The sequence below is a fragment of the Dipodomys spectabilis genome, unplaced genomic scaffold (genome assembly GCF_019054845.1).
Source record: "Dipodomys spectabilis isolate Male_0828 unplaced genomic scaffold, ASM1905484v1 ptg000125l, whole genome shotgun sequence".
Lineage (NCBI taxonomy): Eukaryota > Metazoa > Chordata > Mammalia > Rodentia > Heteromyidae > Dipodomys > Dipodomys spectabilis.
Window position 1 is genome coordinate 10,999,694 of NW_024870802.1, and position 27,812 is coordinate 11,027,505.

The 27,812-nt window shown below is 44.2% G+C and overlaps 1 protein-coding gene and 1 non-coding gene across 3 annotated transcripts in view; one reads left to right on the plus strand and one right to left on the minus strand.

The window, feature by feature from the left end:
* The window catches only part of Sufu (SUFU negative regulator of hedgehog signaling), a 98,367-nt gene that overhangs the window by 59,621 nt on the left and 10,934 nt on the right, over positions 1 to 27,812 (minus strand). For both annotated transcript variants that reach the window (XM_042689656.1, XM_042689655.1), the window contains exon 3: positions 7,362 to 7,498. In XM_042689656.1, the coding sequence (XP_042545590.1) occupies positions 7,362 to 7,498 (137 nt within the window). The remainder of the gene's footprint in view (positions 1 to 7,361; positions 7,499 to 27,812) is intronic.
* On the plus strand, positions 13,510 to 13,613 carry LOC122116076. The gene has a single exon (XR_006148886.1). It is a non-coding gene; the product is annotated as a small nucleolar RNA U13 (small nucleolar RNA).

The window sequence follows — 27,812 nt, forward strand, 5'->3', positions numbered from 1 at the left end:
GTGCTGAGGAATCGAACCCAGGGCCTCATGCATGCAAGGCAAGAGCTCTACCACTGAGCCACCTTCCCAGCCCCTAAAGTAGTACTAGTTTATCAGTACCGCAGCTCAATCACAGCTCTGGCAGCTCAGGTACCTCATCTCCCTGTTTGGGCCTGAATGGCAAATTGAGACAACTTAGCACATTGCCATGAGGTTGCCATTAAACAGAAGCGAGCAAAGAAACTTGAGTTTCCAGTTTCATTTGCAAGGTCAAGGGGCCATGTCACTCCTGAAAACTCAAGTGAAATTGTCTTGAAATTTGTGGTTATGGTCTATCAATGGCAGAACTGAATAGATACCCTTCCAATAGAATTCTAATGCACAGCTCAGAAATCAAGCTCTGCTGAGTTGGGGAATGGTTTCTTGCTAATGAAACCCAGAGGGTGGGGGACAGGAGAGCAATCACTGGCAACTTGAAAAGAAAGAATAAGCTGATCATTAAAAAGGAATAGAGAAGAAAATGTGCCTGCACGGGGCTGGGAAGGTGGCTCAGCGGTAGAGTGCTTGCCTTGCATGCATGAGGCCCTGGGTTCGATTCCTCAGCACCACATAAGAAAAAAGAAAAAAGCCAGAAGTGGCACTATGGCTCAAGTGGTAGAGTGCTAGCCTTGAGCTGAAGAGCTGAGGGACAGCACCCAGGCCCAGAGTTCAGGCCCCATGACCGGACCAAAAAAAAGAAAGAAAGAAAATGTGCCTGAAGCAGGCAAGACAGACACTGAAGTGTCTACTTGTAAGTCACTGATGTGTTTAGCAGAAAACCTTTTCATGATTCATGCCAGAGGCTGGATGTGATTCTAAATCTGTGGGAACAAGTGAAATGACAGCTACCTTGTCCCTATAACTGGAACATTCTCTTCCCACAAGATATTTTTTTTCTGGTCCAGGATCTTGACCAATACATGAGTTTCCTCTCATCCTATCATCCTAGGTAGGGTGGGAGGTTTTTTTTTTTAGATAGGAGTGTTTTTGCCACTTGATGACCAGATCCCTGTTTTTTGTTTTTGTTTTGTCGGTTGTAGGGTCTGAACTCAGGGATTGGGCGCTGTCCTTGAGTTCTTTCTGCTCAAGGTTAACATTCTACCACTTGCAGCCACAGCTCCACTTCCAATTTTCTAATGGTTAGAGATAAGAGTCTCACATCCTTTTCCTGCCCAGGCTGGCTTTGAACCATGATCCTCAGATCTCAGCCTCCTGAGTAGTTAGGATTATAGGCATGAGCCACCAGCGCTCAGTGAGGCCCCTGGTTTTGTCACAATCTTGTAGAGAAGCCAAAAGGGAACTGGTCATGAGAGGAGGCCAAGGTATGGGTGGCCTCACTTTATAGTAGCTTGCTCTCAAAATGGTTGAAATGGCAGCTCACTTGCTAAGCAATTGTGAGGTCCTCAGTTTATACCCAATACCAAAAGAAAAAAAAGATGGAGGAGGAGGAGGAGGAGGAGGAGGAGGACGAGGACGATGAGGATAAGGAGAAAGAGGAGGAGGAGGAGGAGGAGGAGGATGAGGAGGAAAGAAAGGAAGTAAGGAAGGAAAGAAGGAAGGAAGGAAGGAAGGAAGGAAGGAAGGAAGGAAGGAAGGAAGGAAGGAAGGAAGGAAGGAAGGAAGGAAGGAAGGAAGGAAGGAAGGAAAAGAAAAGAAGAATTAATTTAGTTCCTCAAGATAATGTACTATACTTCCAGATAACATGAAAGACACCTTAATATTGCTACATGAGAACTCAACTTCTAGTATACGTATTTGGGTTGTTCTTTTTGTTTATTTTGTGCTAGTCCTGGGGCTTGAACTCCAGGCCTGAGTTTTTTGCTCAGGTCTAATGTTCTGCCACTTGAGCCACAGCTCCACTTCCAGCATTTTTTGGGTGCTTTATTGGAAATAGGAGTCTCACTGACTTTCCTGCCAGGGTTGGCTTTCAACTGCCATCCTCAGATCTCAAACTCCTGAGTAGCTAAGATTATAGGTGTGAGCCACCAGCACCGGCTGCTTTTGGGGAAGAAATAATTCATCCTCCTTATTAACAAAACCCCAATTTTATACTTACGCTTTTTCTTGGTCATGATTTTTGGAAAGCCGGCATCACTCCCAGCCAATATGGTTATTTCTCTTTCCTTGATATAATTCTAGCCAGTAGGAAGTGAAGAAGAGTCTATGAAATTCTGAATGACCTTTAAAATAGCTACAAAGAAGGGGGAAAGGAAAATGAAGGAAGGAGAGGAGAGGGAAAAGGAAGTCAGGGAAAGAAGGGGAAGGAGAAAAGGAAAGGAGTGGTAATACACAATTGTAAATCCAGTAAGATTGAAATAGGAGGATCGAGAGTTTGCAGCCTGCCTAGGGGGAGAGGAAGGGAGGGAAGGGACAGAGAGAAACTTTTTTTTTTTTTTTTTTTAATGAAAAGGAGAGAAAGAGAGACAGACAACCTATTACAGTTGTCAAATGTGATTCTGGAGCCAGGAATCATGGAAGACATCTTTGGAATAGAAGAGAACTAGTTTAAAAAGACAAACCAAGTACTGAGAAAAGCCTAAGAAAAAACTAGCTCCTTGACTAAAGTCATTGAACATATGACAACCATTCCTGGAAATGCCCCTCTTCTAGACAACTTGTTGGGTACAGTAAGTACTCTTATTGTTAGACTACTCTAGTCAAGGTGTTCTGCCGCTTATAGTCAAAATCATCCCAAAGACACAAGAAGACAGAAAGGTACCCATTCCATCTACAGGTTCATTAACAGTTAGTGTCTAAGTGTGATGGCACAAAGGCAGGTGGAACAACTGATCTTGCTACTCAGTGCCACACTTGTTCTTTGCCAGAGTTCCCTTGGCCATTACTCCATGTGGGTGGAATTGAGGAGGGGAAGGACCTCAAGTGTAAATCAGATGCTCCATCTGAACCAACTGCTACCAACAAATGGTCAAAAGACACATATAGAACTACTGTCTTCCTCAGGATTGATATAGAAGTGCTGGGAGAAAAAAAGCTTTCTACCTTCTGGGCTACAAACTCAGAAAATCTCACAATAGTAATGGTGGTGTTCATCCCTATCTCAGGGAAGAAGGCCAGTTTGCAGTACAAGTCCAATACAGTCATGGCCCTGTGGACACTGTTTGAACATACAGGTCAAGCCATGCCTGAAACCTTAGAAGTCCCAGTTACTCTACTATTCAAGGTAGTTTGGGTTAGGTTTCTGTCATTTTATCTAACTAGGAAAAATTCCTATGATAAGCCCTAAGCTACCCCTTTACCACCCCTGGATGCTTCTTCTTTCTCCCCTTTTCTCCCTAGCTCAGCAGCCTCTGAGTAAATCTGCTGAAGGTAGCTGTCCTTGGGAGGCCAGGGCAAAGGTATAGGACCAATCTGAGTCGTTCTTCCCAACAGGCTTCAGGGGCTGCCTCACACAACCCATGGCTGGCTATGGGCAATACTACCTCCCACCCACACAAGGAGTCTCACTGCTCCTCTTTGCTTGCCATTACCCTGATGCTATTTCCAAGACCAGATGGCAAAACTGTGCATGCTGTTTAGATCCAGAAGAGCAGGTCTCAATATTTACTTGATTATACTGCATAGAGTTCTGCATAAAGTCATTGAGTTTACAGTGAACAGCACAAGCAAGACAAGGTCATCAGACAGAATTATGATGCCATTTACACATGTACGTATATCTCTGTACACATCAAACACAAGTACACATGTTTGGTAACATTACAATTATATGTAGCCCAGGCACAGTGGAACAAGGCAAATAGTCTTCAAGTATCAGCTGAACACATTCAGCAAAAATCCAATCAACCTAAATCTAGTCTTTTGAAATATTTACATTAAGAATTTGGGCTGAGAATGTGGCGTAGTGGTAGAGTGCTTGCCTAGCATGCATGAAGCCCTGGGTTCAATTCCCCAGTACCACATAAACAGAAAAAGCCAGAAGTGGTACTGTGGCTCAACAGGTAAAGTACTAGCCTTGAGCAAAAGAAGCTTAGGGACAGTGCCCAGGCCCTAAGTTCAAGCTCCAGGACTGAAAAAAAAAAAAAAAATCAAGTTATTCATACTATAAAAAGTTTTTTTATTTTATTAAAGATTTACTGGGCTGGAAATATGGCTTAGTGGTAGAGTGCTTGCCTAGTAGGCATGAAGCCCTGAGTTCAATTCCTCAGTACCACATGAACAGAAAAAGCCAGAAGTGGCACTGTGCCTCAAGTGGTAGAGTGCTAGCCTTGAGCAAAAGAAGCTCAGGGACAGTGCCCAGGCCAAGTTCACGCCCCAGGACTGGCAAAAAAATAAAAAAATGAATAAAGATTTACTACAAGGTACCACTAAACTGCACAAATTCTCTTGCATTTAGAAAATTATTTGATTTGCCTAAGACTTCTGGGGCATCTACATAAATCAAGTAAATACATTCAAGAAGGGGCTGGGAAAGTGGCTCAAATGGTAGAGTGCTAGCCTTGAGCTCAAGAGCTGAAGGACAGCACCCAGGCCCAGAGTTTAGGCCCCATGACTGACGAAAGAAAGAAAGAAAGAAAGAAAGAAAGAAAGAAAAGAAAGGAAGAAAGAAAGAGAGAGAAAGAAAGAAAGAAAGAAAGAAAGAAAGAGAGAGAGAAAGAAAGAGAGAGAGAAAGAAAGAAAGAGAGAAAGAAAGAGAAAGAAAGAAAGAAAGAGAGAAAGAAAGAAAGAAAGAGAGAAAGAAAGAAAGAAAGAGAGAAAGAAAGAAAGAGAGAAAGAAAGAAAGAGAGAAAGAAAGAAAGAAAGAAAGAAAGAAGAAAGAAAGAGAGAAAGAAAGAAAGAAAGAAAGGAAAGAAAGAAAGAAAGAAAGGAAAGAAAGAAAGAAGAAAGAAGAAGAAAGAAAGAAAGAAAGAAAGAAAGAAAGAAAGAAAGAAAGAAAGAAAGAAAGAAAGAAAGAAAGAAAGAAAGAAAGAGGACTGGGAAGATGGCTCTGTGGTAGAGTACTTGTCTTGCATGCATGAGGCCCTGGGTTTGATTCCTCAGCACCACATAAGCAAAAAGAAAAAAGCCGGAAGTGGCGCTGTGGCTCAAGTGGTAGAGTGGTAGTCTTGAACTGAAGAGCAGAGGGACAGCGCCCAGGCCCAGAGTTCAGGCCCCACGACCGGACAAAAAAAAAAAAAGAAAGGAAGGAAGGAAAGAAGGAAGGAAGGGAAAGAAGCCACATTTAAACTAAATTTAGTTTGGGTTGTATAATATAATATACAAAACAAGTAATTTTATTTGCACTACTATTACTAGTTTTTTTTTAATCAGAGCAAGATAATGGCACCAATGGTAACCATGTCACCTGAAGCAGGCAACTGACCCAGAAACATGCAAGGCACTTCCTAAGAAGGTTTTGCTATTAAATAGTCTTTATTGTCACTATCAATAAAATCTTAAAAAAAAAAAAAGAAAGAAAGGAAACAAAAAAAATCCCATCAAAATACTTTCTTGAACCATATAAAGTATTAATAGTGGCAGGTAATATAAGATTACTTATATAGTTAGGTGGTACTACTCCAACTGGATCAATCAGTCCTCTCAACAACTTCCTGCATAGTCACTCTCATCATCCTTGTTTTATAAATGAGCAAATGGACTTAAATGCTGCCTAAGGTCAGGAGGCAGTAACTGGCAAAGTTGAGCTAAATTTTTTTTTTTTTTGGGTCCAGTCGTGGGGCCTGAACTCTGGGCCTGGGCGCTGTCCCTCAGCTCTTCAGCTCAAGGCTAGCACTCTACCATTTGAGCCACAGCACCACTTCTGGTTTTTTTCTTTTTGCTTATGTGGTGCTGAGGAATCAAACCCAGGGCCTCATGCATTCAAGGCAAGCGCTCTACCACTGAGCCACCTTCCCAGCCCCAAAGCTGAGCTATATTTTTAAATCGTCTTTCCGTGCTGCCCCCTGATGTGGCAGTAATATGCAGGATGGAGAACAAGAAAGAAAGTTAAGAGTAGAGATAGGGCTAGTAGCAACAAGTTTAGGAACATGGTATGCAAGGCCCACATTATGCAGTAAAATATGGAGAGAGAGAGACAGAAAGAGAGAACAACAAAAAAGAGAGACAGAAAGAGAGAGGAAAAATTCTGAGTCTGAGATCTTCTTTGGGGCAAGAAACATGTGCTTGCAATGGGGCCTCCAGAAGCTTCAGCTATAGGAGGGGCACTTTCCCAGGCCCTAGCATAGATGCCGCTCCATACAGTCAAGCAAAAAGAACTGGGAAAAAACTGTCTTAAGCCTTCATTTGAAGGTTACATACCAAACCAAGGAGATAAAAATCAAAAGGTCAGGAGCTGGGAAGGTAGCTTAGTGGTACAGTGTTTGCCTTACATGCATGAGGCCCTGGGTTCCATTCCTCAGCACTACATAAGCAGAAAAAGCCGGAAGTGGCACTGTGGTTCAAGTGGTAGAGTGCTTGCCTTGAGCTGAAGAGCTGAGGGACAGCGCCTAGGACCAGAGTTCAGGCCCCATGACCGACCGACCAACCAACCGACCGACCGACCCCCCCTCCCAACCCCCACCCCCTCAAATCAGAGGTTAGCCGGTCACCGGTGGCCAACACCTATAATCCTAGCTACTCAGGAGGCTGAGAGCTGAGGATCATAGTTCAAAGCCAGCCAGAGCAGGAAAGGCCGTGAGGCTCTTACCTCCAGTTAACCATCAGAAAACCAGAAGTGGTGCTGTGGCTCAAGTGGTAGAGCGCTTGCCTTGAGCTGAAGAGCTCAGAGACAGCGCCCGGGCCCAGAGTTCAAGCCCCATGACCAAAAAAAAAAAAAAAAAAAAAAGGTCATGTGGGAAGTGCTCCTGAGTAACTTATTACAACACAGATACATTCAAATAATATGAAGTCTCTATGAAACATACTCAATTTTTCTCAATCTTTCAGGGAAGCTGAGCCAAGAGCGAGATCAAGGCTCAAGGTACAAATTTGAGATCTGTATCAGCAGCCTCAAGGGGGCATCAGGAGCAAAGGGCAGATCCCTGGAGGGCATGTGATTCTAGCATGCCAGTTAGGGAGCAGGTTTCCAGGAATTCTTTCTCTCCCTGGACCTCACCCTCTGCTGTTAATCAACCCTGAAGCAAGATTAGCATGTGTGCTCATGGTCTTAGAATCTGCCAGGTTAGCTAGAACAGGGAATAGGTTAATTATGACAGACTACAACAAAGGTTCAGGTGTTAGGACAGTGGCAAGAAGGCACAGTAAATGTATATCTTTCTCTGCCAACGCCCAAGTAGCTTTCCAGCCAGGAAAGGACTCTATAGACATCAAAATATATATGCAAGTTCCCAAAGCCAGTCAGGCTTACAGCAACAGGACTGGCACAACCAGCCGGACCATGGACTTACCTGACTGGAACACATATCGGGCTAGGCCCTGCATCAGCTCTGCTGGCCACGTTGGTGGTGCAGACTCTCCAGTTTCTCTCTTCAGACGAAATGTCAACTCAAACCCAAAACCACTAGGCCCATCTGTTCCTGTAAACCTGAAGGGAACAAAAAGTGAATGTTTTCAGTTAAACTAAATTAAGAAAAGCATTCTTTTAGAAGTCTAAGTTTCCACTTTGTGTAGTGGCTCAGCATGCAAACCATCTATTAAGAGCTATTTCCCAGAGTACTAGCCCTAGGGGTAAGAAGAACCTCAAAAACCTGTATTGCTATTTTTTCCCCTTAGCTTGCTGCCAGCTGCAGGTTCATGTTCATGACCTTAGTCTAGCCAATCAAATTCTCCCATTGGCACTTTAAACTTTTAGTTCCAGCCAGGCACTGGTGGCTCACGCCTGTAATCCTAGCTACTCAGGAGGCTGAGATCTGAGGATAGCAGTTCAAAGCCAGCCTGGGTAGGAAAGTCCGTGAGACTCTTATCTCCAATTAACTACCAGAAAAACTGGAAGTGGCACTGTGGCTCAACTGGTAGAGCCCTGAAGACCTCAGGGACAGTGTCCAGGCCCAGAGTTCAAGCCCCATGACCAACAAAAACAAACAAACAAAAGAACCTTTAAGTTCCAGATTTTGATTATCTAGAACATTCTTTTCTGTATGATTAAGGTAACATTATTGAAAATCTTCCTTGTTAATGCTCCTTACTCCTTCAAGCTGTTAACAAGAACCTACTTAATTTGCTAAGGATACATGTCCTGTTAACTACTAAGGCCATATGATATGAGGATAGACACTTCTCTCACTCTAGCCTACCACAGTACAATCCTGGCCTCCAAGATCAATGTCTAAGACAGGTCCCCAGGAAGATTCCAAACACTGAGTGGGCCCATATTCTCCTGAGACATGTGTACCAATCAACAAAAGCATCATTAGTCACTGGATCCTGAAGAAGCAGTTTGCCTCCCTTCCCATTTCTGGTGAACCACAACAGGGAGGATATGCCTTCTGTGGCTATAGCTCCTCCTAGTGATAGGAAAAGATCAAAAGAATCCTGAGTCTTAGGGAAGTCCCTGAAAGAGCCTGCCATTAGAGAGCAGGCCTTAGGCAGTAAAGAACTAAGTCTCCTCATGGGAGGGAGACATCCAGAGAAGTGTTACCAAACTCCAAAAAGCTTGCCAGCATGAGAAGGGTTAAAAGTTAAAACAGGTTCATGATATAATTTTCAGTAATTATATCTTGTACAAACATGAGCCACAATGATTATACACATGTAAACTCCCTAGCATACAAATACAAACCATAAGTGAAGATGACAGCCAACACTTCCTTGCTAGTCAAGCTCCCAGAACAAGTGATACAAGGGGAGGATTCTGAAGGGATGATGATGCAGTCGATGCCCTACCCTGGAATTCCTGTGGAATCTCTCATCATTAGTACCACTACCATCCGCCACAGGGACAGGTCAGAAGACTAGATAAGAAGACTCAGAAGCTGACATTAATCCAACTCTTTGCTTTTGTGCCTAGGTAAACCCAGCACATACAAAAGAACATAATCTCAGAAAAGCTAAGTCCAATCTCTTGCAGACTGAAAAGGAACCCTTAGAAATCATCACGGTCAAGCCCAAGCCCATTAAGGAAGTACGTGTGGTTTGCAGTTTTTTCCAGTTATCTAGCAATGTGGGAAGCACATTTGAAGGGTACACACATAAATTTCTGTTATCTTGTCCATGTAATTGTAACCCCTCTGTACAGTATTTTCACAATAAAAAAAAAATCTGGAGATAAGGCTAAAAGAAAAAAAAGTGATACCACCTAAGTTATTTCATTTCTTTGCTGCATTATCCTTTTAGGGTCAATTCAGTACAGAGAGGCTGAGGGAATAGCTTTGCAAACAAAGGCTTCTAAAGCTGCTTCCTATGGGCTGAAAGTCTGGAAAGGGTGTAAGAATCTGGGATAACTCAAGATGACTACCAGGCACAGTGGCTCACATCTGTAATCCTAGAGGGCCAAAAGTAGGCAAAAAGACCTCATCTCAACCAATAAAAGCTGAAGATGGTGATTGAAGCCTATCTACTCAGCTCTGTGGAAGCATAAACAGGATTCTGGTCTAGGCCTGCCCAGGCATAAATGGTGAGAGCCTATCGGAAAAGTAACTAAACAAAAAAAAGTGGCTGGAGGCATGGCTCAAATAATAGAGTACCTGATTAACAAGATTGAGTACTGAGCACAAACTCTAGTACCAGCAAAAAGCAAAAACAAACAAACAAACAAAAACCAAAAAAGCAAAAAACTGAATCTAACTCTGAACTCTGCAAAACAAGATGGGTCACTAGGGCAAAGGGAAGATTTCAAGCAGCTACCAATTAGAGGCAGCTTTGTAAAGCTATTAGACCATTATTCCAGAACTTTCATCTTGAGCCAAAGGAAATACATGATTTCTAACCACAAAAACTTAAGAGACTAAAAGAGACATGTGCATCCTCGGCTGCTAATGGGGAGAACCCAGAGATGAAGAGAGAAGTCACTGAACCATTCATACTCACATGGCACCACCTCAGTAAGAAGGGCCACGTGCATACATGAGCACTGGCGTGCATTCACACACATGCATGTGTACACCATCTGTCTCCATGCAGGGTACTTTCAGGGCCAGCTCTGTGGTAGGCAAGCCAGCCCTCACTTGGCTGTGGGGGAGGGAGAGGCTGGCCAGATGGTCTCCACCTGTGTTTGATTACCACCCACTAGGCTAGCTGGACAAAACCTCTACACTCTGAAACATGAGTTTGGAATGGTCCAGCCTCAGGATAAACACACAGCCGGGGCCTGTCAGAAGGCCTCTTTTTCAAAGCAAGCTGTCCAAGCAATAGCCAAGTGACAAGGTCATACAGCCTCCTGCAGGGGAATGGCTTGGTCTGGACTTCCTCCGTGAGGGCCTCTTCTGCCAAAGTGTTTTTATCTGAACAGAGAATTAAGCCCCTTCGAAGAAGCAGCTGTCTCCCCATTTTCTGAGTGGAAACATGTACTACAGAAGGCGGGATCTTAGTCAAGAGAGAAATTTTTTCCTAACAAACATAAAAGGATCTAATATTGACTGGTGGAAAATGGGCCAGTAGAATTTCTCTGTATAGGAATTTCTAAAGGAATAAGTTAAAGATTCTCCCCATCTGGCAGAACAGGAGTAAGGACTCTTATGTTGCTGCAGAAGGATGGATGAGATGAGCTCAGAACTGTTTCCAGCTCAAGAAATCCTGATCCTGCTTCTTGAGATGGCCAGCAACATGCTGGCATGGTCCTAGCAGTCCGGAGAGCCAAAGCCATGGCTATGTCAGCCTTAGCAACATCACACCTACTGACAAAAACATGTGCCCTTGAAGCCTCGTCACCAGGACCTGCTAAAAGCCTCTCTTCCATCGTGAAATGAAGGAGTATCAATAGTTACTAGTGGGTCAAAATGGCAGATAAGTCAGCCAGAAGGTTAACTGGTACTGTGCAAAGACCTTCTTTTTCCCTTTTTTCTTTTCCTTTTTGCTAGTCCTAGGGCTTGAACTCAGGGCCTGGGCACTGTCCCTGAGCTTCTTTTGCAGCACTCCACCACTTGAGCCACTTCCAGCTTTTTCTGTTTATGTGGTACTGAGGAATTGAACCCAGAGCTTCACGCATTCTAGGCAAGTACTCTACCACTAAGCCATATTCTCAGCCCCAGCGCAAAGACTTTCTAGAGGAAACATGCTGGGGGGCCAATCTGGAAGCTGGCATCCCATTCCTAATATCACTAGTCATGGGAGAAATGCAAATCAAAACCTCACTGAGACGACCAGGTACCTGTGCTCATTCCAATAATCCTTGCCACTCAAGAGGGTGAGTTCTGAGAATCACAGTTTGAAGTTAACCCAGATAGGAAAGTCCTGAGACTCTTATCTCCAATTAAACACCAAGAAAGCCAGAAGTAGAGCTGTGGCTCAAAGTTTAGGGACAGCATCCAGGCCCTGAATTCAAGACCCAGGACGGACAGACGGACGGACGGACGGACGGACACACACACACACACACACACACACACACACACACACACACACACACACACACACACACACACACACACACACACGAAAAACAAAACAAAAAACACCACCTCAGTTAGATAACACTCTAAACCCTTTAGGATAGCTAAAACAAGACAGGGAAAAACTAGTGTTGGTAGGGATGAGAATAAAAGGAATTGACCTAGCTACTCAGAAGGCTGAGATCTAAGGATCAAGGTTCAAAGCCAGCCTGGGTAGGAAAGTCCATGAACCTTTTTTTTTTTTTTTGTCTGTTATGGGACTTGAACTCTAAGCCTGGCTGCTGTCCCTGAGCTTTTTAGCTTAAGGTGAGCACTGTACTACTTGAGCCACAGCACCACTTCCCGTTTTCTGGAGGTTAATTGGAGATAAGAGTCACAGCCTTGCCTGCCCAGGCTGGCTTTGAACTTCGATCCTCAGATCTCAACCTCCTGAGTAGCTAGGATTACAGGTGTGAGCCACAGGCGCTGGGCTAGCAAGATTCTTCTCTTCAATTAACCACCAGAAAACCAGAAGTGTAGCTGTGGCTCAAAGTGGTAGAGTGCTAGCCTTGAGCAAGAAAGCTCAGGGACAGCACCCAGGCCCTTAATTCAAGTCTATAACTGACAAGAAAATAAGAAATGTCCACACATCCATTAATTCAAGCCTATAACTGACAAGAAAATAAGGAATGCCCACACATCAATTCATCAATTACGTGTGTGTGTGTGTGTGTGTGTGTGTAAAATGGCAAAGCTGCTTCAGAAAATTGTTTGGCAGTTCATCAAAAAATAAACAGAGCCAGGAGCTGGTGGCTCATACCTGTAATCCTAGCTACTCAGGAGACTGAGATCCAGAGGATGGTAGCTCAAAGCAAGCCCAGGCAGAAAAGTCTGAGAAGCTGTATTTCCTGACAATTTGCTCCCTTCACCCACTCACCAACCAACCAACAAAAACAACAACAAAAAATAACAACCAAGAAACAGTAAAAAGCAGGGATTGAGGCTTAGCACTAGCCAAGCAAGCCAAGCTCAGGCCCATCATTTCCCTTAATGGTATTCTCTCTCTTTTGGTCTCTCCCTGTCTCTCTGTCTCTTGCTCGCTTCCCCCCACTCCCCACCCCATCCCAACTCCCCACCCCCTGCCCAATTCCAGTAACATGCTGTACAGGCTGGCAAGTTAGGAGCAACAGGCTGTTCCACATGGCCATACTATGTAGGCTTGCGTATGAGCACCATATGATGTTCATACAACAAAACAGCCTGGAGACATTTCTCAGAACTTATCCCTGTTAAGCATAACTCTGTATGTCTCCTAAGCCCATGACAAGATGTTTGACCTTACTTATCAGAAGGAAAATGTACATTAGAGCAAGTTAAAACAACTGTGAAAAAAAAAGAACAAAACTGTGAGCCACCATCCTCACCTATCAGGTGGACAAAAACAAGTATGAGATGACATTCTATTGGTAAAGTTGTAAGGAAAGAGGAATTATCATGTCCTGGTGGGAACAAAAACCAGTAAGTCACTGGAGAAATTAGAAAAAACTCCTAAGCCTAGCATCCTACCTACTCAGGTTGCTGAAACCTAGAGGATTTGGGTTTGAAGCTTCGGCAGAAAATTCCTTCAAATTAATCAGCAAAATGCTACACTGGAGATGTGGCTCATATGGTTAAGAGCCAGCCTTGAGCAAAAAAGCAGAGCAAGAGCATAAGTCCATGTACCAGCACCATCTAAAAAATAAGGGAGCAGGGGGGAATCCAAGAGCCTATTGACAGATTAGTGACAAAAATGTGTTAATACAGTCAGGTGCCAATGGCTCAAGCCAGTAATCCTAGCTGCTCAGGAGGCTGAGATCTGAGGATCACAAGTTGAAGCCAGCCAGGGCAGGAAACTCTGTGAGACTCTTATCCCCAATTAAGCATCAAAATAGCCAGAAGTGGAGCTATGGCTCAAGTAGTAGAGTGTTAGCCTTGAGCAAAAAAGCTCAGGGATAGTGCCCAGGCCCTAAGTTCAAGCCCTAGACCAGCACCAAAAACAAAAACAAAAAAATGTATTGATGCTTAACAACTGATTCTTTTCTGGTTCATAAGCCTGATGATTGGGTTCTCACACGCTTGTGTGGTATGCACCTCCCTCAAACCTTGTTACAACTTGGGCATATTACCTGTCTGTCATGAAAAAAAAGAAGACACTGACACATATAATGAGGATGACTTTGAAGACACTGTGCCAAGTGAAATAAGCCAGACACAAAACAACAACAAACACAATATGACTCCAAGTATCTGAGGTACATACAATAAACAAATCCATAGAGACAGGAATAGAAAAGAGGTTTTTCAGTAGAGAACAGGAAATTGTTTTTTTTAACACGAAGATAAAAAAAAGTTCCAAAAATAGAAGGTAGTGATAGCTGCACACCAATATGAATACGCTTAATTCCAGTGAACTGTATGCCTAAAAATGGGGACAATATGTATTTTACCACGAACAAATGGGTAAAAGAAAAAGTATGAAAGAAAAGTACAACTGAAAATATTTGAATAGCTGGGTACTATGCTGTACAATTATAGTCCCAGCTACTCAGGAGGCTGAGGCAAGAAAACTGTTTGAGCCAAGTATCTAAGACCAGCCTATGCAATACAGTGAAACCTCATCTCAAAAACATAAAAGACTGAAGGGCTGAGCCAGAGTAGTAAGCCTGCTGGTAGAGACAGAGAAGCTGGGCAGTGAGGAACATACATGTCAAAGTCTTATTCTAGACCTCCCTGGACACTGGAAGGTCCCAGGAGTAGACTCAGAAGAAATTAAAAATCACATAAAATTATACCATACTAGGACTCAATACTAGAGAAGAGCCTAGTGAAGTAGGTACAATTGCAGAAGCTAAGCCAAGATAATGTCAAAATAACTCCGAATATCTGTTTCCTCATCTGCACAACTTGTGTAGGACCTCTCCTTGAGCCAGCACAGTCCCTGACAGGAGCTAGCCAGTTCACACAGGATCCCCCATGCACCTATCTTCTCTTCTTCATGTTCACTAGAAGTGAACATCACCCCTTGGAAACATCTGCATATGACACAGCTTCCCTTACTCCCAGACGCTTACTAACTCCTAGACTCTAGAGCTTCATGGGCCCAGTCCTTCAAAAGTGCCTGAATCTCCAAACTTTACCCAATTTCCTGGTCTTAAATCTCTCACAAAGCCTTCCAACCCAGCCTGAGACTCTAGGAGCACTATTCTTTGAGTGACTTCAGGACAGTAGAATTCAACAATTACTAAATACACCATTCTAAAGACAATCTTTTTGTTTTGAATAATTCACAATTATATTTCATTAGCCATTCAGGAAAAAATGGTTTGATTACAACATAAGCACCATGCTGAATAGTAAAGTTGTAATCCAGCTACTCAGGAAATGAAGATCAGGATCATAGCTCAGGGACAGCCTGGTCATCTTAATAGCTGAAAGCAGTGGTGTGCACCTGTCACCCCAGCTATGGTGGGAAGTATAAATAGGATTTCCATACAGGCCATTCTGGACAAAGACAAGACCCTATCTCAAAAAGAGCAAAAGGGCTGGGGGCATGATTTGAGCAGTAGAACATTTGCCTAGCAAGCATGAAGACCTGAATTTAAATCCTAGTACTGAATAAAAAATACATCAGCCTAGGGCTGGGGGGTGTAACTCAATGGTAGAGTGAATTTTTAAATAAGGTCCAAGTTCAACCCAGCATCCCCCCCCCCAAAAAAAAGGGAGAAAAGGAGAGAAGGAGGGAAGGAGGAAAGAAAGGAAGGCAGGAAGGCAAGAAGGCAAGAAGGCAGGAAGGCAGGCAGGCAGGCAGGCAAGAAGGAAGGCAGGCAAGAAGGCAGGCAGGCAGGCAGGCAGGCAAGGCAGGCAGGCAGGCAGGCAAGAAGACAGAAGGCAAGTAGACAGGAAGGAATCGAGGGACTACACTCACACAGGGAAATGGGAGTGTGATAAGGCTGCAGTTTAACTGAGTTTCACATGCTTGCTTTCTGTTACAGCCTGTCCAACCAGATTCATGGAATACATTTGCCTCACTCAAGTAGCCCTTTTCTGAGACCCCTTGCCAAGAGCCAAAGACCACATTCCCACAGCTAAGGAACACATTCCCACAGCATTCCTCAAGTTTTAAAAACAGTAGCTTCTGGGACAGATTCAGCTGAGAATCTAGCCAAACAAAGCCTCCTAGCTCCTAAGACTTTGGTGGCTTAACTCTATCTTGGGCTTATAGTGAGCAAAGAACTTCCCAGACCAAGACACTGGATCTAAGAAATGCTTACACAGGGGCTGGGAAGGTGGCTCAGTGGTAGAGCACTTGCCTTGCATGCTCGAGGCCCTGGGTTCGATTCCTCAGCACCACATAAGAAAAAAGCCAGAAGTGGTGCTGTGGCTCAAGTGGAAGAGTGCTAGCCTTGAGCTGAAGAGCTGAGGGACAGCGCCCAGGCCCAGAGTTCAGGCCCCACGACTGGACCCAAAAAAAAAAAAAAAAAAGAAATGCTTACACAAAGAGCAGCAGACTCTCTCTTGCAGGGTGGTGAGGCTCAGTCAATGTTCCCTACTGGAGATCTGCTGTAATTTCTTTCCTGTCCTCCCAAGCACCTCCCAAGTCAATCAAGCATGATAGAAACCTTGGTAGCTCTCACTTATCACTTGTGTCTTAAAGCAGTATCTTTACAGTATTGTAAAAAGTAAAAAGACAAGCTGGACTAATAGTGGCCCAGATTGGCCCAGTTGGGAAGTTAAGGTGCTTCCTGTGCTCAGGTGTGCAGCTCTAGGGCTTCCGGCTGGCACGGGAACCAAAAGATCTGCCCAGGGGCCTTTGTCCACACACACACAGTCCTTTAGGACTCAAATAAATCACCTCCCCCAGAAGATCAAGACACCTGTAATAGGAAAAAGCAAATCTTTATAGCATCTGGGTTCCCCAAGGGCAAGTACTTTTTGTGTGTTCTGTTCAAGGGCACATCCAGTTAAAGTTGATCCATACTAAATGGTAGGAACATTTCCATGGTTTCCCAAAGAGATAATCAGGTATCAACATTAAGTAACAAACAAGATAAAACAGTATTAAAAAGCAATGAGCTTCCTCTTAGTCACTATCAAGGTCAGATGCAAATATCTAAATGGTATTACCTTTGGGTCACTTTTACTGGTTTCCTTTTCAGATAAATAGAAGCAACATTCAGCTCTCCTGTTCCACACTAGACTGGGGTCCTCTGCCACTGGAAAAGCTTCCTAAAATTCCACTCCTGCTCCCTCACCTTCATCCCATTCCTTTACTATCCTCATCAAATTATTTGTTGAAAGTCATATTTCTTGGTAAGTACTAGGGTTTGAACCCAGGACCTAACACTCACTCAGCTTGTGTATTCAGTGGGCACTCTACCAAATGAGTCACACATCCAACCCAACTTTTTGCTGTTGTTTTTTGGGGAGAGCTCAGCCTCCTGAGTAGCTATGATAATAGGTATAAGCCTATTATCCTGGCTGTTTTCCTTTGAGACAATATCTCACAATGTAGCCCAGAATGACTTCATACTTACAATCTTCCTGTCAGGGCTGGGAAGGTGGCTCAGTGGTAGAGCGCTTGCTTTGCATGCATGAGGCCCTGGGTTCGATTTCTCAGCACCACATAAGCAAAAAGAAAAAAGCTGGAAGTGGCGCTGTGGCTCAAGTGGTAGAGCACTAGCCTTGAGCTGAAAAAGAAAAAAAAAGCCGGCCTCTTTTTTTTTTTTTTTTTTTTTTGGGGGGGGGGGGTCCGGTCGTGGGGCCTGAACTCTGGGCCTGGGCACTGTCCCTCAGCTCTTCAGCTCAAGGCTAGCGCTCTACCACTTGAGCCACAGCACTACTTCTGGCTTTTTTCTTTTTGCTTATGTGGTGCTGAGGAATCAAACCTAGGGCCTCAGGCATGCAAGGCAAGCGCTCTACCACTGAGCTACCTCCCAGCCCTCTTCAGGCCTCCTGAGTGTTGGGATTACAGGAATGTACCACTACTGCTTTCAAACTCTGCAACGTCATTTTGCTCCACTGTCCTCCCCTTCCCTCCTCCTCCTCCTTCTCCTCCTCTTAGTTCTACCCGCCTCTGTCTCTGTCTCTCTCGCTCTCTCTCACTCACTTTGTCTCTTTTTGTTTCTTACTTTTTTTAATGTGGTACTGACGCTTGAACTCAGGGCTAGAGCTGCCTGCAACTTACTCTCTATTCAGCAATATTTGGTACATTAAGAAAAAACATCAAGCCAAGCGCCGGTGGCTCAAACCTGTAATACTAACTACCTCAGGAAGCTAAGATCTGAGGATAGCGCCCAGGCCCAGAGTTCACGCCCCACGACCAACCAAAAAAAAAGAAAAAGAAAAAATATCAACACATAAAACATGTTCACAAGCTGGGAGTGGGGAGTAAGCCAAATAAGTAAATAAAATAAGCTAGATGGTGGAGTGGGGAGTAAGCCAAATAAGTAAATAAAATAAGCTAGATGGTAATAACTAAGTGCTTTAAAGAAGAATTAGAAAGGAAAATGGAGATGTTATTTTATGGAGGGGAGATAGGATTCTCATTATAAAGAAGAGGATTGTCAATAAGGATTGATAAGGAGGTATTTGAAGAAAGACCTAGGAGTTGAGGGAGTCAAGTGTGGCCTGTCTGCTGGTAGAGACTTCCAAGGGCAGGGAAGACAAGTGCAAGGGCCCTGAGGCACAAGATTGCCTGACACAGCAAGGGAACCAGAGTATGGTGAGCAGAGCAAGAAAAGAAAGCAATAGGAGATGAGGTAAACACAAGTAAAGTGCATAGGACCTTTGAGATTGTCATGACCTATTGCTTTCACTCAAGTGAGACTGGAAGCCAGTGGACGGTTCTGAGCAGGGAACTGACTGCATGAGATGCTGTGCAAATTGTCCCTGGCCAAAGAACTGACACAAGACTAACAGATCCACATTGGCAAGGTTCCTGCAAATCTTATTCCCTGAGCTCGGTTACTGCCTTCCTTCTGGGCCTCTTCTCTATGCAAAACCCCTGGTTACAAGAATGAAAAATTGTCAGACTGGCTCCAGGAGGGCGGGGATTCAGGGTGTATGCAACTTGATACATTGGAAAAGCTAGAAGGGGAAGGAAAGGGGGTTAGTTTTCACTACATGTTTTTCCCTCTACCAACCAAGCTTTCAGAAGTGGTTAGGAGTCAAATCTATCAAATGCAGAAAGCACAACCAGCCAAGCTGTACTCCCTGTTTTTCAGCAGTTCCTTCCCTCCACAGTCCTGACCTTACACTGTACATCCTGAAGTCAGAGCCAGGCAAATTGGGAGTTAGAGGGAGAGCTCCAAGTGGCCCCAGTAACCAATGAAGGTCAGATCTAGAAAAACACAAATGCAGCCGGGCGCTGGTGGCTCACGCCTGTAATCCTAGCTACTTAGGAGGCTGAGACCTGAGGATCGCGGTTCAAAGCCAGCCCAGGCAGGAGAGACCGTGAGACTCTTATCTCCAATAAACCACCAGAAAACCGGAAGTGGCGCTGTGGCTCAAGTGGTAGAGCGCTTGCCTTGAGCTGAAGAGCTGAGGGACAGCGCCCAGGCCCAGAGTTCAAGCCCCACGACCGACAAAAAAAAAAAAGAAAAACACAAATGCATCCTCATTGCTGGCCTTCAAGAAGCAAGGCCAAGGACCAGGGACTCTGGGACCTCACTAAACTGAAATAGGGAAGGAAAAAAAAAAGGATCTTTGAGGGTCCCCAGTTTCTGTAGACATGCTGCCAAAGGCTGGGAATAAACCACACTTTCTGGGAAGCTGCTACAAATCTAAATTCTCACTAGTGAATAGGCAACTGGCTTAACCTTAAATGAGGGCCAATCACATTTCCAAGACGCTGGACTCCTTCTTCCAGTTAGGTCTTTGTAAGATCCGCTCCTGGATGGCTAGCAGACACCACCCTCCTCTCAGCAAAGTCTCCACCCAGTACCTGCGTTACCTAGGCAACTGGGACACCTGGAAGAGGTCACATCTGCATCTGCTGAGGTCACATCTGAATTTGATGTGGCCACACCTTTCTCTGCCCATACCCTAGATAAGGCCTAGCCCAGGATAAAGCCTAGCCCAGGCCCAGACGCTCTCTCTCTCTGCTCTTTTCTAGCTCTTTCCTTCTCTTCTCTTTCCCAGCTCTCTTCTCTTTCCAATCTCTTTCCCACCTCTTTCCCAGATGCTCTCTTTTCTAGCTCTTTTCTCTCTCTTTCCCAGCTCTCTCTCTTTCCCAGCTCTCCCAGCTCTCTTTCCCAGGCCTTTCCCCACTACGTGGAGGACCAAGATGGCCTGGTGCCAGCCAGAACGATGAATAAACCTACTCCTTACCTGAATACAACGTGCGTGGTGCTGTTCTTACTCGGCTACCTCTTTTTAAAAACCTAACAGAGATGATTCTAGGGTTGGGAAGGTATTTCAGTGATAGAGTGCCTTGCATGCATGAGGCCCTGGGTTTGATTCCTCAGCATCACATAAACAGAAAAAGCCAGAAGTGGCGCTGTGGCTCAGTGGTAGAGTGCTAGCCTTGAGCTGAAGAGTGCAGAGAGAGCGCCCAGGCCGAGTTCAAGCCCCACGACTGACAAAAACCAGCAACAACAAAAAGAAATGATTCCACAAGTAAAAAGGCAGGCACTTAAGGCTCTGAGGTTCTATCAGACTCTCCTCCCCAAAGGTAAGAGCTGAAGGTCTATGAAGATCAGTATCAGGTCTGTGTTATTCATTACCACAGATATCCTGCCAGAACTACATCCCAGTAATGACACTTGGGCCCTCCAAAGAAGCAGAGCCCATGATTAATACTGCCTGCTCAACATCACCTGGTAGACCTTGTGCCAGGAAATGGCAGACCATCCTTTCTCCTAGATTCATTCAGCAGTCCTGCTGAAAAGACAGTATTATTACATAATAATACAATATTATTTTTATTACCCTAAATAAATTGCCCAAGTTATCTTAGGCAATGAAAAGCTCACACCCATCTTTGTGCCTATGATTATGAATATTTTGTCTCCTTGAGTACAAGGAGCCTAGGACAGACACTGTCATTTGATTTCTTTTTTTTTCCTTTTTTTTTTTGGTTGATTGTGGGGCTTGAATTCTGGGCCTGGACACTGTCCCTCAGCTCTTCAGCTCAAGGCTAGCGCTCTACCACTTGACCTACAGCACCACTTCTGGTCTTCTGGCGTTTTATTGGAGGTAACAGTTTCACAGACTTTCCTGCCCGGGCTGGCTTTGAACCACGATCCTCTGATCTCAGCCTCCTGAGTAGCTAGGATTACAGGCATGAGCCACCGGCGCCCGCTGTCTTTTGATTTCAAATACCCAAGAAAAGGAGAAATAAGACAGCTCATGTTGGCCAATTCTTGCTAACACCAATCATCCAATCTTGACTTCTTTTTGTAGGGGAAATGTAATGGGGATTATTTGTTGGTAAGAGGGTCTGACTATGTGTCCCACATTGGCCTGAAACTCCTGATCCTCCTACTTCCATCTCTTGAGTATAAATTACAGGTACATGTCCCCATGCTCAGCACAATCTTGACCTTTATAAGAAGAAAACAACAGCAACAGGTACAACATGCCCTCAAGATTACTACTACCATGTTGAGAGTACAGTTGTGGTTTCAGGAAAGGATCCAAATATTAACTGACAAGTGAGCAATCAGCAACTGGTACACATGCTCACTACAGTGCTCTGTACTGTTATAAGGGGGAAATGGGTGAACCTAATGTAACATGACAATGAATGAGGACCATATTCCCAAGCAAATGTGCTTTTTATTTAGAATCTAAAACCAAAGCAGTAGTGGGCAAGCTAAATGTATAAACAGCTTTAGCCAGGTAGCAGATAAGCCTTGGAAGGTGTTAGGCTCTAAAGGGAGTTAAAGGCCCATGCACAACTGGAATAGCACCAGTCACTATAAATTTTTAGTGGATCAGAACAGATAATGAATCACAAACAAGCTGGGCACCGGTGGCTCATGCCTGCAATCCTAGCTACTCAGGAGGCTGAGATCTGAGGATCGAGTTCAAAGCCAGCTTGGACAGCAAAGTCCGTGAGACTCTTATCTCCAGTAAACCACTAAAAAACCAGAAGTGGCACTGTGGCTCAAGTGGTAGAGCACTCGCCTTGAGCTGAAGAGCACAGGGACAGTGCCCAAGCCCAGAGTTCAAGCCCCACGACTGACCAAAAAAAAAAAAAAAACCCACAAACAAAAGGTAGTAAGATTATGAATTATTTCGTTCTACTTTCTCTAATTTCCAACATCTTAGGTAATATGCTTCACTTTCTTTATAAATTAAAAAAAACCTAACTTACGGTGTAACTCCATATGGTCTGTGTGGACAAGTCACATCAGTGTTATTCTACCACTTTGAGCCACAATGCTACTTCCAGTTTTTGGTGGCTAATTGGAGGTAAGAGTCTCACAGACTTTCCTGCTTGTGCTGGCATCAAACCATGATCCTCTGATCTCAGCCTCCTGAATAGTTAGGATTACAAGCATGAGCCACCAGCACACAGCTACACAGGTCTTTCATAATGTACTAAAGGGTATAATCTATCTCCAACCTGGGGACTAGGGTGCAGGTCTCTGTATCAGCTAGACTTTATGAAAAACATATCAATGAAGAAGAACTAATGAGCTAGTCCCATCTATGGCAGAGATGGAGGATTTCATAGCTAGATCCAGCATTTAATCAAGGACTCTAACACAATTACTGGCTTGAGAAGTGGTCAAAAGGAAGATATACCAGAAAACATAAATGACTCCACCATCTGAACCTGTGATGTGAGAAAAAAGGCAATGCATGGGGGTGGGGGGGGAGAAGGAAGGAAGAGAAGAGAGAGGTTGAGCCTGAAATCTGGCTGAGTGTAAGTGGCAGCTTCAGATTCAGCTGGGCCCTACCCCTCCCTGGGCTAAGATGATAGGTGCCCCACTCTTTCTAGATGGCCCAGAGCTATGTCTTTACTAGAGAATGTTACAACTTCACATAGTCATCCTGAAACCAAACATCTCAAAGAGGAAAAGCAAAAAGACTAAAGCTTCAAAGCGGCCTTCCCTCCATTACGCCTGCAGACCCCTTCTCTAGGGCTTCTCTGGGACAGAAACCTGCCATCTCTGCAGTTGGTTTATTAACAAAGCACTCTGATGAGAGCTTTGGGAGGAAAGCTCAAGCCCAATCTGACAGAAACCAAACTCACATACAGGTGTGTAGGGCAAAGATGAGATTTCTACTGAAAGCTCTAGTAGATGAAATGTTAAGTTAAAAATTTTCTACAAGCCAAGCTTTAAGCAGGGAAAGTTAGTATTTCTTAACTATAGAAGATCAAAGTCACACTAAATTGTAATTGAAAAAGTTAAAGCTAGTGTTTTAATAAATAACTTGTGTAGTACAGAGTCCAGTAAAGAATATGAAGGGAAAATAAAACTCTCTACCAAACAAGTAAAAGCAGTCACAGGAAAGCAGCCGTTCCAGCTCCAAAAAGGGGGCAGGATTACTCCTAACTCCACTGGGCATAGCTGCCATTGAGTCAGCAATTATGGGACATAGCCTGGAACTCCCATGGTGGTAAGGTGTGGCTAGCACTCAGGCCAACTCCTCACAAAGGCTGTGAGGAGCCAGCACAGTGCATACAGCAGATGTCCTGCCCAGGTGGAATCCTACCAGGCACGTCTACTTCATTCACAAACACATTCTTCAGCTACCAAGCCTCATAGGCCACCTTAGGCCCCTTGTAGTTCTGTTCAATCAGAGCTGCTGGTAGCAAGGGCAGCCAGAAATCCTCAGAGAGAGGGACTGAAGCTGCTGCTTCCACAGAGCCTCAGAGTCCCACATTCCATCCACAGCTGCCTGGCCACAAGGGAAAGGCCAGAGCTACAGGCTCTGACAAGCACTTGGCAGCTGAAGTTCAGCTGTCTGATACTTCCTGAGACCAGGGACTTGGACAGGATAGTCTCTCCTGTTTAAGTCAGTTGAGGGTAGCCTCTGGCTTCCTAGAAAAACACTTTACTTTCTCCTGTGGTTTCCCCAAGCTGGAACTTGTGCCATCTCTCCAGTTTTAGAAACAACCTCTTCTGAGCCTTTTGATGTACTCATAGAAAGTAAGAATAGAAGTGTGGTTACTAGGGGCCAAGGAGAGTAAGAGAAGGATGGAGAGAGGCTAGTCAATTGGGAACTAAGTTACAGTTAAATGGGACAAGAAGTTCTGATGTGCCCTTGCATAGTTGAGTGACTACAGATAATAATTTACTGTACATTTCAAAGAGCAAAATGATAGAATTTTAAACATTTGGGCTATAAGGAATAAGACAGACATGTTGAAACTGACTTAAACATTACACAACGTATACATGTGTCAAGTATATCAGGATATATCCTATCACGTAATTTCTATTTTATTTGTCACTTAAAATACATCTGAACTTTTTTTTTTTTTTTTGGGTCCGGTCATGGGGCCTGAACTCTGGGTCTGGGCGCTGTCCCTCAGCTCTTCAGCTCAAGGTTAGCGCTCTACCACTTGAGCCACAGCGTCACTTCCGGCTTTTTTCTTTTTGCTTATGTGGTGCTGAGGAATCGAACCCAGGGCCTCAGGCATGCAAGGCAAGTGCTCTACCACTGAGCCACCTTTCCAGCCCCCATCGGAACCATTTTTATGCCTTTATCAGTTAAAAAAAAATTGGGGGGGGGGGGGGGCTGGGAATGTGGCTTAGTAGTAGAGTGCTTGCCTAGCATGAATGAATTCCTAGATTGATTTCTTAGTACCACATAAAACAGAAAAAGCCAGAAATGGTGCTGTGGCTCAAGTGGTAGAGCCTTGAACACAAAGAGGCTCAGGAATAGTGCTCAGGCCCTGAGTTCAAGTGTAGGGTATATGGGGCCTTGGGTACAATCCATAGCCACTCAAATATAAAAAAGTTACCTTTAAAAAAAAAGTTACAGGGCTGGGAAGGTGGCTCAGTGGTAGAGCACTTGCCTTGCATGCCTGAGGCCCTGGGTTCGATTCCTCAGCACCACATAAGCAAAAAGAAAAAAGCCCGAAGTGGCGCTGTGGCTCAAGTGGTAGAGCGCTAGCCTTGAGCTGAAGAGCTGAGGGACAGTGCCCAGGCCCAGAGTTCAGGCCCCACGACTGGACCCAAAAAAAAAAAAAAAGTTACAGGAGGGCAGGGATGGTAAGGGGAAACAAAGGAGGAGGCAACAATGCTTTATAGGAAATGTATTCATTACCTTGCTCATGTAATTGTAACCCCTCTGTATGGTATTTTCACAACAAAAAAAAAACTTATTAATATAAAAAAAGTTATGGAAGTGGCACTATGGCTCAAGGGATAGAGCGCTCGCCTTGAGGTGAGGAGCTCAAGGACAGTGCCCAAGCCCAGAGTTCAAGTCCCATACTGACAAAAGAAAAAAAAAAGTAACTTTTTCTTCAGTTTTGGGGCTTGAACTCAGGGTCTGGGCTCTGTCCCTGAGTTTTGTTTTGTTTTTTGGGTTTTTCTTGTTGCTTATTCGACTTGAACTCTGAGCCTGCATGCTGTCCCTCAGCTATTCAACTCAAGGCTTAGTGCTCTACCACTTGAGCCACAGAGCCACTTCCGAGATTTTTTTTTTTTCCATTCTTAAGGCTTGAACTCAGGGCCTGGGCCCTGTCTCTAAGCTTCCTTGGTCAAGGCTAGTATTCTACCACTTGAGCCACAGCACCACTTCTGGCTTTTTTTTATGTAATACTAAGGAATTTCAATTCATGCATGCTAGGCAAGCACTCTACCACTAAGCCACATTCCAAGCCCTGTCCCTGAGCTTTTTTGCTTAAGCTCAGCGCTCTACCACTTTGAGCCACAGCACTATTTCTGGTTTTCTGGTGATTAATTGGGAAACTGTCACACAGACTTTCCTGTCCAGGCTGACTCTGAACAGTGATCCTCAGATCTCAGCCTCCTGAGTAGCTAGGATTACAGACATGAGCCACAGGCTCCTGGCTAAAAAAGTAACTCATAATCCCCATTGCCTATATAAGTAATTTAGCCTTTTTTTTCTTTTTAAGATTGATACAACCAAGAGCTCTCTTGTCCTGTTTTCTGTAGGGAAAGAGCTAATCTGCTTGCTCTTCATCCTTTTTAGGGTTTCCAGGGTGAGGCTCCCTGCCTTTGAGAAAAAAGAAACGCAAAGGACTTCTCTGCTTCTCTGTGTCCCCTTTCTATCCTCAATAAACTATGAGGAAAAAGAAAGATCCTACTAAGAGGAGGCACAGGTAGGCACTGAACAAATGCTGCTGAGTCAAAATGGAAAGGCAATATAGCACTGTGGCTAAGAATACAAGCTTTGGAGTCACTAGATCTGGCTTCTAATTTACAAGCTATGGAACAAACTTCTCTGAGTTTCTGTATCTATATAAAGATAATAAGAATTCTTCACGTCACAGAATTACCCTGACTATAATATAAAATTATTTTTATTTTATTTTTATCACTTTTACTTTCAAGAGACAAGATCTCATTATATTTCCCATAACAGTCCCCAACTCCTAGTGGGGAAGCAAATGAGCCTCTTGTTCTTGTCTCTGCTCTTTTGTTTTCCTGCCATAATAACTGAACTATGAGCCTCACACTTTCATTGTTTTTTGTTTTTGCCAGTCCTCGGGCTTGAACTCAGGGCCTGGGCACTGTCCCTGAGCTTCTTTTGCTCAAAGCTGGCACTCTACCACTTGAGCCATAGCGCCACTTCTAGCTTTTTCTGTTTATGTGGTACTCAGGAATTGAACCCAGGGCTTCCTGCATGCTAGGCAAGCACTCTACCACTAAGCCACATTCCCAGTCATTGAGTTTTTGACACTCATAGCTAGTGTTCTACCACTTGAGCCATACCTCCACTATGGTATCTTGCTGGTTAACTGGAGATAAGAATCTCTTGAGCCAGGCGCCGGTGGCTCACATCTGTAATCCTAGCTACTCAGAAGGCTGAGATCTGAGGATCCAGGTTCAAAGACAGCCCTGGCAGGAAAGTCCATGAGACTCATATCTCCAATAAACCACTAGAAAACCGGAAGTGGCGCTGTGGCTCAAGCGGTAGAGTGTTCACCTTGAGCTGAAGAGCACAGGGACAGAGCCCAAGCCCAGAGTTCAAGCCCCACGACCAAAAAAAAAAAAATCTCTTGAGTTTCTCCCTCCCAATTGACTTTGAACTACAATCCTCAGATCTCAGCCTCCTAAGTAGCTAGAATTACAGACATGCCCAGCTTGGCTTGATAATTTTATATAAAGAATTTAGGTTGGGGCTGGGAAGTTGGCTCAGTGGTAGAGCGCTTGCCTTGCATGCCTGAGGCCCTGGGTTCGATTCCCCAGCACCACATAAGCAAAAAGAAAAAAGCTGGAAGTGGCACTGTGGCTCAAGTGGTAGAGTGCTAGCCTTGAGCTGAAGAGCTGAGGGGCAGCGCCCAGGCCCAGAGTTCAGGCCCCACGACTGGACCCAAAAAAAAAAAATTAAATTAAATTAAAAAAAATAAAGAATTTAGCTTTGGGGCTGGGAAAGTGGCTCAGTGGTAGAGCGCTTGCCTTGCATGCATGAGTTCGATTGCATGCTGGGTTTGATTCCTCAGCACCACATAAGCAAAAAGAAAAAAGCTGGAAGTGGCACTATGGTTCAAGTGGTAGAGCGCTAGCCTTGAGCTGAAGAGCTGAGGGACAGCGCCCAGGCCCAGAGTTCAGGCCCCATGACTGGACCCAAAAAAAAAAAAAAGAATTTAGCTTCACATCTTCCTTTGAGTGACTGCAGATCTGGCAGCCTAACTAAAAGTCAGTCTCTCCACTGTGCTCCCATATCATGTTCTACTGTCTTGGCCTACAGCATTTATTAATATAGCAACATCTCTTTGATGTTCCCCACCCTTCTAGAACGTGAACACACTATAACATAAACTATGTCTTACCATTTTATTCTAAGATGTCTATTATGTGTCATTCAGTGTCTACTGCAAAATAGGTGATTGCCGAAAAAAATGTTTCTATTCTTTTCTGAGAATGATGAGCAAACAAAAAACAACAGAATGATACGAGAGATGTATATTGCCATAGTTTCAATACAGCACCTTTTAGCACTTAAGCTATATAGGAGAATACTCAACTTTCTGACCTTGGCTTCATATACTAAATGGAAATCCATTAAAACCCATTTTAATGAGACCTGATCACATAAAATGTTTGCAACTGAAAGATTTTCTTCAAGAAACTTATCAGAGCCAGGCCTGATTATAGGCTCATGCACCTATAATCCTAGCTATTCAGAGGCTGAGATCTGAGAATTGAGGTCCAAAGCTAGCCTAGGCAGATAAACCTAAGAAAT